Source organism: Rattus rattus, chromosome 2 (genome assembly GCF_011064425.1).
Source record: "Rattus rattus isolate New Zealand chromosome 2, Rrattus_CSIRO_v1, whole genome shotgun sequence".
NCBI lineage: Eukaryota > Metazoa > Chordata > Mammalia > Rodentia > Muridae > Rattus > Rattus rattus.
This window is the reverse complement of record NC_046155.1, coordinates 1,542,528-1,556,107: the sequence shown is the minus strand read 5'-3', so window position 1 is coordinate 1,556,107 and position 13,580 is coordinate 1,542,528. Positions and strand designations below refer to the sequence as shown.

The following is a 13,580-nucleotide window of genomic DNA, read 5'->3' as shown; positions in this document are numbered from 1 at the left end:
GCCATCTCTCCAACCTGAGACCCTCATCCTAGATGCCTGGAAGTCAGTCTTCCACAGCAGCCTTCAGATGAAAATGCAGAACTCTCAGCTCTGCCTGTACCATGTCTGCCTGGATGCTGCCATGATGATAATGGACTGAACCTCTGAACCTGTAAGCCAGCCCCAATTAAATGTTATCTTTATAAGAATTGCCCTAGTCATGGTGTCTGTTTACAGCAGTAAAACCCTAACCAAGACAGAAGCTGATACCAGAGACTGGGGTATTTCTGTGATAGGCCCAGTCGTGCTTTTGTTTAGAAAAATGTGGATTTTGGAACTTTGGATTTGGAAAGCGGTGGAATGCTTTAAATGGGGGCTTAATGGGCAATCCTAGTAGGAATATGGAAGACTTTGTTACTAAGAATGATTTGAATTGTATGGACTTGGCCCAAGAGATTTCAGTGGAGAATTTCAATATGTGGCTTATATATTATTTTTGTGGTATTTTGGTGAAGAATGTGACTACTTTTTGCCCTGTCTGAAGAGTCTGCCTGAGGCTAAGGTGAAGAGACTCAGATTAATTGCATTGACAAAGGAAGTCTCAGAAACGCCCATCATAGACTTTGTTCTCTGGTTAAGTCTCATGAAGAGCAATGTAAATGAGCAGAGCAAGCTGAGAAAGAAAAAATATAAACTATATGGTTCAAGGGCACCAGGGGCACCCGGAAGTGAAATGGAGCTGAATCCTGTGTTCTAGGAGATAGCAGATTAAGGGAGTGGGACTTTGGGGCAATATCCTACCCAGCTAAATTTTGATCTAGGAATGGTGGTACGTACCTTTAATCCCAGAAGATAAACCAAGCAGATCTCTGAGTTCAAGATCAGCCTGGGACAGAGCAACTTCTAGGTAAAGAAAAGATTAAGTCCAAGCGTGGTGGAATCATGGTGGAGACAGGCATGCAGATCTCTGAGTTCAAGGTCAATTTACAGAGCAAGATCCAGGACAGCCAAGCTTAGGCAGTGAAGGAAAACAGAAAGCTAGTGATAATGTAGTAGAACAAGGGGGTCATGTTCCAGCTCCTGCAAGCAGCAAAACTTGGCAACTTCGGCCATGTGTCTCTAGCTTTAGAGTGAAAAACAGAAGGGACCACTGGGACAGTTGATGCTGGTTAGCTGGAGCTAAGAAATTAGAAAGAAAATGCTGGGAAGCATTTTCTGAGAGCACAAAGAAGCTGGGTTCTAGAGATAGCCAAGGCATTTGGTGATGTGTAAGCATCACCCAGGTGGTACTCGTCTTGAAGACATGAAGGGGTCATGAAGAACAGCTGAGGCTTGGCACTGTGAGAGGCCATGTAAGACCACTGGTGAAGGTGCAACCTTGGTTGTAGTTGATGGCCCAGGACTGAGGGGGTCATTCAAAGGAGTTGAGGCTTGGCACCATGAAGAGAATCTATGAGGGGCTATTGGTGAGGTCTAGCTGCAGCAGAAGACCCCAGTGTATTGGAGATGCCAGTACCATGGGATGATCACTAAGAGCAACAGTGGCAGTGGAATGGATCACTGAGCTCAGAGTGCTACAGAAGGCAGAGCTGGAGAGGTGACGCCAGCCCTTTGGAGGAGCCCAGAAGATCATGTGTGGATCCCAGACATTGAAAAAAGAAACTGTAATACTGAGGTTGCCTTGGCGTCCCCAAGATGCTATAGCCAGGGCCTATCTGCCGAGGAAAGCTACTAACAGGGAGTGGAACCAGCCCAGGAGAAAGAAGTTTGTTGCAGTCAACAAAGATGAAAAAGGAGTTGGAGATCTGAAGACTGCTTTGACATCAGACATGGAGATGCAGAGTTTGGAGTCTGCCCAGCTGGTTTCCTGTCTTGCTCTGGGGATTACAGTTAAGTGATTGGATGAATCTCAGAAGAGTCTATGAACTTTGGACTTTTAACATTGTTGAGACTGCTATAGACTATGGGGCTTTGGAAGGTGAACTAAACGTACCCTTTTATTATGCTGTGGGTAGGTTTGGCCCCATAGACTCATGTATTTGAACAAGCCTAGTAGTAGTAAAATGTTATGGTTTGTATATGTTTGACCCAGGGAGTGGCACTATTAGAAGGTGTGGCCCTGTTGGAGTAGGTGTGTCATTGTGGGTGTGGGCTTTAACACCCTCATTCTAGCTACATGGAAGTCAGTCTCCAGCCAGCATCCTTCAGATGAAGATGTAGAACTCGGCAACCCTTGCACTATACCTGCCTGGATGCTGCCATGCTCCCGCCTTGATGATACTGGACTGAACCTCTGAACCTATAAGCCAGCCCCAATTAAATGTTGTCCTTTATAAGACTTGCCTTGGTCTTTGTGTCTGTTCACAGCAGTAAAACCATAACTAAGACACCATGTAATTGAGAGTTGCTTAGGTTTAGTCCATTATCACCATGGAGATACAAAGGCAGACACGGTGCTGGAGAGGTAGTTGAGAGTTCTACATCTGAACCCACAGACAGCAAGAAGAGAGACACTGGACCTGACACAAGATTTTGAAACCTCAAAGCTCACCCTTAGGGACACACTTGCTCCAACAAGGCCACACCTCCTACTCACTTTTAAGTAATGGCATTCCCTAATGACTAAGTCTTCAAATACATGAGCCTATGGAGGCCATTCTTATTCAAGTCACCACAGCGCTGTGGTGGTGGTGGGGAAAGCCCAGGGACTTGGTTAAACACAAAGGGGATGTCCCCTGTGAAAATTAGACCGAGGCAAATCACTAATGATGGCACATCCACTGGTGCTCAGGATACAGAGGCAGTGCTGCACTGTTCCCCAACCCCAACACACGCACCCACACACAGAGGCACACATCCCAGCCCACACACCTCAGGCTGACCTTGGCTGCTGGCCTCTGTGAATTTGAAGGGGTTGGGGGTGTGAATGGTCCCTCTTGGCTTAGCACTTGATTGGAGACAAGTAACTGGTGTTAACAGAATGAGTTCCACTAACCACTCGTCTTGGGAGCAGAAAGAATTGCCAAGGAGATGGAGACAAGCAAGACCCAGTGGTTAAAGAGTGCTCGAGGGCTGGAGAGATGGCTCAGCGGTTAAGAGCACCCGACTGCTCTTCCAGAGGTCCTGAGTTCAATTCCCAGCAACCACATGGTGGCTCACAACCATCTGTAAAGAGTTCCGATGCCCTCTTCTGGTGTGTCTGAAGACAGCTACAGTGTACTTATATATAATAAATAAATCTTAAAAAAAAAAAAAAGAGCGCTCGTTACTCCTCTACAGGACCAGAGTTCAGAACCCAGCACCCATGTCTGGCAGCTCACTCTACTGCCTGTGACCGGCACCCTCCATGCACACAGGCACACAAATATAAATCTGAGAAGAAAAATTGGAGAGGAAAGGGGTGTGCTGTGGTAGCCTTTAATCTCAGCACTTGTGAGGCAGAGGCAGGCTGGTCTACACAGAGTTGCAGGCTAGCCAAGATTACCTTGTGAGGTGGTGAAACTTGTCTCAAAAACAAACAAACAAAAAACCCCGAAATACCATAAACATATATAAACAGTACCTATACACAGTACCAAAACCAACAAAATAAAACCAAAGGAGAGATGACTCAGAAGGTGAAGGTTCTGGCCATCAAGCCTGACAACCTGAATTCCATCTCCAGGACTCAAAATGTGTGCCCAATATCTTCATGTTGGTTTTTTTTCCCTTTTTAAAAATGATTTATTTTATTTATATAAGTACACTGTAGCTACACACCAGAAGAGGGCATCAGAACCCATTATAGATGGTTGTGAGCCACCATGTGGTTGCTGGACTTGAACTCAGGACTTCTGGAAGTCAGTGCTCTTAACCACTGAGCCATCTCTCCAGCCCCTTCCTATCTCCCTTTTTTTAATTCTTTTTATTGGTTTGGTGATGAAAGAGTAGTAGTCTAGCATGCACAAGGCCCTGAGGTTGAGCCTAAGTACAGTATTATTCAGATGCTAACACACACACACACACACACACACACACACACACACACAGGCAGCAGCTCACACAGCCCCAGCTGGCCTCAAGCTCTCTGTGTAGCTGGCATTATAGATGCACACCATTATGCCTCGCTTCCTCACTTCCTGTTCTCCTTCCTTCTCCTTGGCCTTGCTAAGCTCTTCTGTCTGCAGCAGTATAGTTCCTGGCCCTGTACAGATTTCCAGGCGCACCAGATGCCAGCAGAAGCAGTAGGGAGAGGTGACTTTGTGCCCTGTGTTTCCTGCCATGAAGTGAGGGCTCAATACCTGCTCTCTACTCGGTCCTGCAATGACCATAACCTTGTTGCTTTCCACTCTCTGCCTAATTCACTTCTCCCTGCTTACACACACACACACACACACACACACACACACACACACACACACACAGAGAGAGAGAGAGAGAGAGAGAGAGAGAGAGAGAGAGAGCACGAGCACCAGGAGCACTGGCACTGGGGTGACTCCATTGTATCAGTATCTGAATGCATAAGCTCCCATTGTTTCAAATCACAATCATAGCTGACACTCACCCAATGCTCATGATGCCCCTGACACCAGTTGATTCCTATCTATAGCAGGGGCTGACATTGTCTTTTGCCAGCCAGCCAGAAGCCCGGATGAGTCAGGCTAATGGGTGTCTCTGGGGCCTGGGTTTTATTCTTGCTGGGGTTGAAAGAGTGGAGAGAGGGTCAGCTACTGCTGTCACCTGATAAAGCTGAACACTTGAGACTTAACACGCATGCACAGCACAGGGGCTGGGGACAGTGCTTTTTTAAATAACAAGCCAGTGCGGCTCATTGTTCTTACTGCCATTTACTGTAACCTTAAAGCCTCCTCTGGGAGTTTTGACAGGAACTGATGGAGTTTCTAGAGGTTGCTCTGGCTAAGGACAGTGAACACCATGCTAACCTAAAAGAAAACATCTCCGATCCAAACAAGGCTGTTTGCTGGTTTCTGGCTGTATTATGACCGATTCCTTCTCCATGTTCTGGCCGCCATCACTCCTGAGTGACTCTCCCCGGACCCTGAGACAACAGTGTGTTCCTTGATGCCTTGGAATGTAATTTAATCAGCACAAAGAAAGCTGTGCTTGGAGTGGTGATGGCCAACCTGTGTTACACAGGGGAACTCCATCTAAAAGAAAACATTTTTGAGGGGTTGGGGATTTGGCTCAGTGGTAGAGCGCTTGCCTAGGAAGTGCAAGGTCCTGGGTTCGGTCCCCAGCCCCCCCAAAAAAGAAAACATTTTTGAGGAAGATCAGGGAGAGGCGAAAAAGGAGAGATCTTGGGAGAGCTGAGCCTGGTGTCTTAAGGTTTTACTGCTGGGAACAGACACCATGACCAAGACAACTTATAAGGACATTTAATTGGGGCTGGCTTACAGGGACAAGGTTCAGTCCATTATCATCAAGGTGGGAGCATGGTAGTGTCCAGACAGGCATGGTGCTGGAGGAGCTGAAAGTTCTAAATCTTCATCTGAAGGGTGCTAGGTTGAGGGTATTTAAGTCCATCCCCACCGTGACACACATACTCCAACAAGGCCACACCTCTTAATAGTGCCATTCCCTGGGCGAGCATATGCAAACCAGCAAACCTGGACAGGGAAGAACCTTTAAGTCCCTCAGCACTTCCGTTTGAGGACTGGAAAGGACAGTTGGGTTCTAGAGGACTGTTTTATTCTGAGGCCTGCGTTCCCTCCTTAGGGACCCAACCAGGCTTTTTTCAGGCCTTTGCTGCTCTGGAGGTGGCGTGGGCGAGGACTCAAGCCTACTGTGTTATCACATTCCTTTGGGTAACTGCCCTCCACCCTGGGACACAGTCCATTGGGCTTGGTGGCATCAGGACCTTGTTAGTGATTGGCAGGGCCCCCGCCAGTTTCTGCCTTGGGCATTTCAGTTTCAAGCATGAGCAATGACAGAAGATGGCAAGTCTAGGCTTAGACCTGAGGTGGCAGAATGCAGGTCCCAGGTGGGTCAAGTTTCTCTGAGGAAGGGATACTCGTCTATGGAATAAGGCGAACCCCGCACTGGGCCCTGGAGACAGCCTGGCTAGGCAGCTGAGGCCCTAGAGTGGCCCTGCTAGTTGTAGTCATCCCTGACTGACATAGCCACCTTCTGTACACCCTTCCCTCTCTGTACACCCCAATCTGTTATCAGCCTGTCTGATCCGGCCTCCTAAGCTGTGCAGGTTGCCCTATGTGCACTGGAAGCTAGGAACTGAATTTAAACTATTCATGAGTCCAGACTGAGGCTGGGAGAAGCCTTGTTTTTTTGTTGTTTATTCCTTTGTGTTTTGTGTGTTTTTTTTTTTTTTTTTTTTTTTTTTTTGTAATTAAAACTGATGAAGGCAGGTACTCCTTTAGGGAATTGGCAACCCCTTCTCAGAAACCTCTTCCTCCTTGATTCCCTCTTTTAGTGTCTCTTCCTGGAGGAAGGCTGCTTGGTCACCTGCAGAAGGATCCAGCTAGCCCTGCCCTGAGCTTTCATGCTCTGCCCATTCCTTTGACAAGGGAGGACTAAATCAGCCTTCTGCTCTGCTCGGTCCCCTCTGGACTCAGCATTCCAGGTGAGCATTAAAGTCATGACTCACAAATGGCCCAGCCAGGGACTGGGTGAGGAGGACTTTATTCTCACTGCTGGACAGGTGAGGAGGCGACACCCAGGATCCTGGCAGCAGCAGGCAGTCCCTCCCAGCCCAGTCTTTCCTTTTGGCATGGCGGCTGCAGGCCACTTTGGGAGATGGGTGACAGCCCTCCTCCGAGGGAACAGCAGTGGGCAGCAGTAGCAGCAGCAGGTCACGGTGGGGTTGGGAATGTTAGTCTGGCCAGCTGGTGCTTATCCCTCCGGCTGGTGTCAGATGAGGACAGGGACCTGGACAGTGAGCTGGGACACTGAAGAAGCTCAGTCGGCAGTAAAGACACGACTGGAAATGTCATCGAGGAGCCAGTCGATGCCAGGCAGCAGGTCCTCCCCTGTGACGGCACTGCAGCCCTGGATGCGCCAATGGTGGCTGCGGATGGAGTCCAGCTCCAGGGCCTGGGGACAGAAAGGACAGGTGGAACCACCACATGGTGGCTCACAACCATGTGTAATGAGATCTGATACCCTCTTCTGGTGTGTCTGACAGCTATATAATAAATAAATCTTTAAAAAAAAAAAAAAAAAAAAGGATGGCTCAGGTGGAACCACTGCTCTTCCAGAGGTCATGGTTCAATTCCCAGCAACCACATCTGGCTCACAACCATCTGGGAGATCCGATGCCCTCTTCTGGTGTATCTGAAGACAGCTACAGTGTACTTATATATATAATAAATAAAATAAATCTTTAAAAAAAAAAAAAGGAGACAGCGTGGTGGGGCTCCTATAATACAGTAGTACACTGGGGGAGGGGGAACCAAATCTCAAACAAACAAAAGTCAAGATGCTGAGCCTGCTAGAGGGATGGTTATGGTGTACCATGGCTCCAAGGCTGGGTCAGCATAACACACAATCCTGGCCTGTTTACCTACTATGTGACTGACATCGGGCAGGCTACCTAGCCTGTGTCTGCTGCACCCTCTGTAAGGTGACAGACTCTCCCTCATGGATTGTAGTACAATGGGGTGAAGAATGAAACTTGTGAACCTACACACGGCCCACAGCAACGGGAAGACTCCCTGCTTTCTGGCTGCTGAAATCCTGAGGTGATCTAGGTACAGGTCTGCCTCCTCCCAGACCGCAGGGCACTCCATGTTATTAATCATCAAGTCCCAGGACCTGGCTAGGTCTTGCCACCCAGCAGGAGCTAATAATAGCTGTTAATACCAATTATTAGCCAGGCATGGAGGTGCATGCTTGAAATTCCAGGTAGGAGGACTGCTGCTGAGTTCGAGGCCACCCTGGACTACAAAGTGTATTCTAGAACAGCCTAGGCTATAGAAATTGTATCAAAAATAAATAAAATAAGATGGGGCCTGGGGGTGGAGCTCAGCAGAGCTGCCTGGCATGCACAGCCATGGGAGCGAACGCTAGCACTGCAGAAACCAGACATGGTGGTGCACACCTGTAATCCCAAGTACTCGGAGGTGGGGGCAGGAGGATGAGTGAGCAGTTCAAGGTCATCCTCTGCTTCCTAGTAAGTCTGAAGCTTGCTAGGGCTGCCAAAACCCAGTTTCAAAAAAACAAAACAAAACAACAGTAAAATCAAAATAATAAAGTCCTAAAGACCCTTCAGCTTTACTCAGCACCAGGGCCTGACTCACCTCCTGAATAGCATTACAGGACAGTGCTCCAGGCAGGTCCTGCTTGTTGGCAAAGATGAGGAGGGTCGCTCCAGCCAGGCGCTGGGGAAAGAGAAGATGGGTTGGGGGTGGGGGAAGCTTCACATACAGCTTGATCCCTTTGGTATAAGACATGAGGTTGGTGGTCAGTATACAGGTCAGTAAGAGAGCTCCAGGCTGTGGAGGAGGCCCACATGGGGCAGGCAGTAGACAGGGCTACTGATGCTACCACACGTGGGTATCTCTCTCTTCCAAGCCTCAGGAAGAGGGTGTTGCCTACAATGATCCCCAAGCCCTCTGTAGCTCTGGCCATGTGCAGAAAGCATAGGTGTGCTGGGGGCTGCCCTGGGGTCTGGGATAAAACAACCTGCCCTGTCCTCCCAGTTCACAGAATCCTTGTGTTTTACTTCCAGCAGACGGCCCTGTTGGTCTCTCTACTTAATCCCCTTGGTGTGCTAGTCTTTGGAACCTCTCCTGGGCCTAGCCCTGCTGAGCCTTGACTCAGCCTCTGACAACAGTGACCTCTCTAGACCTCTTCAATGCTCCAGAAGGGGCTGAAGTCATACCAGGGGCATGTGTAAGCCTACAGTCCCATGCATCCCTGTGGTTCCCATACAGCCATTAGCAACTCCCTCTTACTCTCGCAAAAGTGCCCTGGCCTTCAACTAACTGAAATGTGGCAACATGATCCAAGTTCCAGAGCAGACAGAGCACATTAAGGGAGAAATGGCAGTGTCCAAATAAAACTAGCAGCTGAAGGTAATGGTAATGCCTGAGCATGGCTAAGGGGTGCTCACTGTAAGCCTGGCATTCAGGAGGCTAAGGCAGGAGGAGAAAGAGTTTGGAGCCAGCCTGGACTACATAAGGAAACCTGATCTCAAACACCTACCCCAACCCTGCTGCCAAACAAACAAACAAACCCAAAACCAAACACCTGCCCAAACAAATGAGTAGCCAACAATGAAGGAGTGTGGCACGCACATCATTTGGGAAGTAGAGGCAGGTGGACCAGGAGTTCAAGGACAGTGTTAGCCAGTTTGGGCCAGCCTGAGATGAGTAAAACTCTGTTGTCAACATAACAAGTCTTTCGATCCAGACAACAAATGGCAAGATTGGCCTAATCACTGCTTTAGGAATGTGGGAGTTAAGGCTCAGGTTATGGGTCTTCCGGAAGCCACACAACAAGGTTAGATTCCTGTGCAAGCTTCACTGCCCCCCTGAGCATTGCTGGCACCCTAGCCTTGAGGAAGCCCCTGCAGCAATGGGACTGAAACTCAGGGAGGTGGGGAGGAAACCAGTAAAAGCAAAAATGTGCGTCTGTCCAGGTCTCAGCCCAGGGCCCACTAAGTGAATGGACCCCTCCCTCCCTCCCTCCCTGAGTGTCCCAGTAAACCATGGCACTTGTGGCAGGCTGTGGCCTGGCTGCCAGTGAGCACAGGGCACACCTCCTCCACCAGTAGACTCTGCAGCTCTCGCTGACAGTCCTGCATGCGCTGGCGGTCAGCGCTGTCCACCACCCAGATGAGGCCATCTGTGCTCTCGAAGTAGTTCCTCCAGTAGGAGCGCAGAGACTTCTGGCCACCCACATCCCAGATGTTCAGCTTGAATCTGGGAAGGAAGGGACAATGGAGGTCAGTCTGGTCCTGCCCTCCCAGCCTCCTCCTAGCCCCACAATGGCCCTCAGTGACTCCACTCACCCCCGGTGCTCCAGGGTCTTGATGTTGAAGCCCAGTGTTGGCGAGATGGTGTCCACATCTTCTCCATTGAACTTCTTGAGGATGGTTGTTTTGCCAGCATTGTCCAAGCCACTGGGGTACACAAGCTAAGGAGATGTCCCTGAGCTCTCCTGGAGGACATGTCATCACCTTACCACTCTCCTAGGGACTGGTATTTCCCTACTGCATGTTGAAGCAAGTTGAGCACACACCTGACCCATAATTGGCCTGAGATAAATGTGGAAGTATGAAAATGGAATTCTATCATGTCGGCCATCTCAAAGTAACTTAATTTACACACCAAATATTGAGTGCCTACTAAGTGCCAGGCCCCCTCAGCTGTTAGTGGACAAAGCTACCACCCTTATGAAACACACTAGCAAAATGACTAAATAATGGGGCTGGAGAGATGGCTCAGCAGTAAAGAGCACATGCTGCTCTCACAGAAGACCTGGGTTTAGTTCACAGCACCCAATGTTGACTTCTGTGGACACCAACCACTCATAATGGTGCACAGACATACACGCAGGCAACGTTCTCACATGCATAAGTAAGTATTAAACATATTAAAGACTAAATAAAGCAGAAGAGAAAGCTGGGTACTTGAAACCAGTGAAGGACACTCCTAGCAGCGATGGCTTTCAGCTCAGGGACCAGATAGGCTCTGTGGGGTCTTGAGGCCCAAAACAGATCGGCCCGGCCTTTTGAAGGCCCAAGGAAGTGCAAGCATCTAGAGGTGGCAACCACCACCATCTGTTTCTGGAATGATCCACAGCCTCTGCTGCAGAGAACAAACCAATAGGTGAACTCAACAGCAGGTGAGAATGTGGGGCAGCCAAAACCTGAATGGAGAGCTCAGAAGGACAGGACAGGCTCTGCCTTTAGGACTTCTTCCTCCTCATTTGACCCTGGCCCACTGACTCCCACCTCTGAGAGGCATGAGTGAGTACCTCTCACCTTCTGCAGCCCAACTCTCGCCTTGAAAAGCCAGCTGATTACCCTGTCCTTCCAACACCATCCGCTGCCCCACCTCACTTGCTGCGGCAGAACCGTCTCCACCCACTCCCCCATCATCTGCTGAGTCAGTCTGTGGTGCAGCCTGGGAACAGGTGTTTACACTCAACCGCACCATCTTTGTGCTTTTACTGTTGTTTCTTCCCTGGTACTCCTTGTAAAGCAGTCTGGCCTCAAACTTGTGGAGGTCTCCAGATTCTGCCTCCTGAGTGCCAGGATTACAGGCACGGAACACCATGCCGGACCTTTCCTGCATTTTGTTTGAGTTTTTTTGAGAAAAGGTCTATGTAGCCTTGGCTGGCCTGAACTTGCTCTGTAGACCAGGCTGGACTCAAACCCATAGATTCACCTGCTTCTGCCTTCCAAACGCTGGGATTAGAGGTGTTCAATACCATGCATTTTTTTTTTGTTGTTCGTTTGTTTAAAATATTTTGAGTTTTTGCCTACATGCCCACTGAATCAAGATGAGGACATCAGGACCCCAGGACTGTTACACGAGGCTGCGAGGCACCAAGTGGGTCCTGGGCACTGAACCCCTGTTCTATGGCTTTTAACTACTGCAACATCTTTAGCCTCTTGCTTTCTGTAAGTCTACTATTATCAGACTGGCTCCTGATGCTTCCCGAAGCCTCTTCTTGCCAGGCCGATCTCAAAGACCTCCTGACTGGCTAGGTGGCCCATCTTCTGCTCCACCCAGCACGGCTAGTCGTTCCTTGGTCCTCTCCCAGATCCCATCCCTGTCTGCCTCATCTGACTTCACAGAGTGTCTACGCCTGGGTCTCAGCACTCCCCAGCTGGGCCATCCCATCATCATTTCTAGGCTGGTGGCTGCCACCTACCTAGCCAAGCAGTCAGGGATGGGGTCTTCCAAGGAATGTGCTTCTCTCACCTCAGCAAGTGGCTCCTTGTCCTTCTGATGACTCTGGCCAGAAACCAGTTCATGCTTGGCGTCATCTCCCTCATATTGTCCTCCCAGCCGGCAGCAAGTCCTCCAAGCACCACTGTCATAATACTTCCACCCTGGTCTAAGTCACCAGCCTGTGGGCCTTTCATAGTACAGCTGCCTAAAGGGTCCCAGCAGGTGGGCTCTCCCTCACTCCAGCCCTTTCCTCCTCTTCTTCCCACCATGCCTGTCTTATCCTCCCCAGGGCCTTGGCACTTGCAGGTCCTCTGCTTAAGTTTTCCCAGATATCTCTATTTCCCTTAAGTCTTTGTCCAACAGTTACTATCTTGCCATGGCCTTTGACCACTTGTGGACTATATTCTTCTCTGGCCACACTACACATTTTATTTGCTTTATCACTTTTCTCTCCCCTCTTATCACCTGAAGTGAAGGGTTTTTTTCTATTTCCATGTGACCGTATTCCCTAACAAAGTAGGTGCTCAGAGGTCATCTAATGAGTGTCTTTCTCAGAATTGTCTAAAACAGTCGCGAGTAGTAAAGTTCTAAGTGCACATTAATTTTCCTTTTTTCCCTCTGACACTTCGTGGATCGCAGATGCCTAATTGGCCTGGCACAGTGCAAGACGGGTGATGCAGGTGCCAGTTAATTCAATGAAAGGTCGGCAGTGGCCCTAATTGACAGTTGGACCTGTGGCCAACCAGTCCACGCCTACCCGTGGCAGTCCTCAGGACCCTGGGATTCTGACCCTAAGGGAACCGCCAAGGCCTACACCCGTGGATGAAGGGGAGGGGGTCAGCGCCGGGGAGGAGCAGGGCCCATGCTCCGATCAGCCGGAGCGAGTGTGACGTCCGAGTCATCACCACTGCGTCGCGCCTCGCAGTGATACTGGAGTCCCCCGTCTAAGCCCGCTCTTGAGACCACCGGTTTGCCTTTTGCACGCCATCCCCCGCCCTGCAGAGTGGTATGGCCCGACCCGGCCCCGCGCCGAGCAGTGGTAGCGCCGCGTGCGTGACGCACCACCGGCAATGGGTACCCACGGCGGCCGCGCCCCCGCGCCCGGCTCCGCCCACCCGGCGGGCCCCGCTACCCTCGCGACCGTTCTGGTGCTCGGAGGATACAGCATGAGCAGCCGCAGCTCTCGCTCTTTCTGCTTCATCTTCTTCAGAATGGTCAGAAGCCCCATGATCCCGTAGCCCCCTCCCGGCCGCCGTTTCTTCTAGTCCGGGGACCCCGCTCCCGTTTCCTATTGGCCAGTCTGGTGCTTGGTTCCGCCTTCGTCATCACGTGACCACAAGAGTGCGGGGCGCCGCCCCCTAGCGGCGCGACAGCGAATTTGCAGTCTGCTGCCTTAACCCTTCTCTTCCAGAAAGCTGAAGGTCGGTGGACTCGGGAGAAGTCCCTAAGTCTTCCGCCTACCAGAAGCTGAGTTTCTCGAGCTGTATCTCGTTTAGGTAGGGAATATACCCGCGAAGAGGTTCTGAGCCAGGAATCAAAAAAAAGAGCTTCACAAAGAGCTGATGAATCATCCGTGGCCCGTAAGATGGCCCAGTTACCCCGTGCATCTGTGACTTCCATTATCCCCATTTGCCAGTAACAGAGGACCCTGGTCCAGACTGTCGGAAATGACTCCATGCGTTTAGTTGAGGGGGATGACTCCCCTAGGTGCCATTTCTAAATGTGCGGGCAGTATGGGCTCCT

At 50.1% G+C, this 13,580-nt stretch overlaps 1 protein-coding gene across 2 annotated transcripts; it reads right to left on the bottom strand.

Moving 5' to 3' along the window:
• Positions 1-6,576: 6,576 nt before the first annotated feature.
• On the bottom strand, positions 6,577-13,140 carry Arl2 (ADP ribosylation factor like GTPase 2). Of its 2 annotated transcripts, none has more exons than XM_032891077.1 (5): positions 13,001-13,140; positions 9,947-10,057; positions 9,617-9,857; positions 8,232-8,312; positions 6,577-7,026 (listed from the first exon to the last, which is right to left on the bottom strand). In XM_032891077.1, the coding sequence occupies exons 1-5, from the start codon at positions 13,063-13,065 to the stop codon at positions 6,892-6,894; spliced, it is 633 nt and encodes a 210-aa protein (XP_032746968.1). In that variant the 5' UTR covers positions 13,066-13,140; the 3' UTR covers positions 6,577-6,891. The 2 variants fall into 2 exon arrangements, with proteins under 2 accessions (XP_032746968.1, XP_032746969.1); XM_032891078.1 differs by having other exon boundaries at positions 9,695-9,857; positions 13,001-13,137.
• Between the last annotated feature and the right edge of the window lie 440 nt (positions 13,141-13,580).

What these genes read in the sequence shown, in the direction of transcription:
- Arl2 (XM_032891077.1), bottom strand. Translation starts at nt 13,065, where the DNA reads ATGGGGCTTCTGACCATTCTGAAGAAGATGAAGCAGAAAGAGCGAGAG. An exon ending in TGGGACACTCAGGGAGGGAG is followed by an intron (nt 8,313 to 9,616) that starts GGAGGGAGGGGT and finishes CTCTTTCCCCAG; the next exon opens with CGCCTGGCTGGAGCGACCCT. An exon ending in CCTGTAATGCTATTCAGGAG is followed by an intron (nt 7,027 to 8,231) that starts GTGAGTCAGGCC and finishes TTCTGTCCCCAG; the next exon opens with GCCCTGGAGCTGGACTCCAT.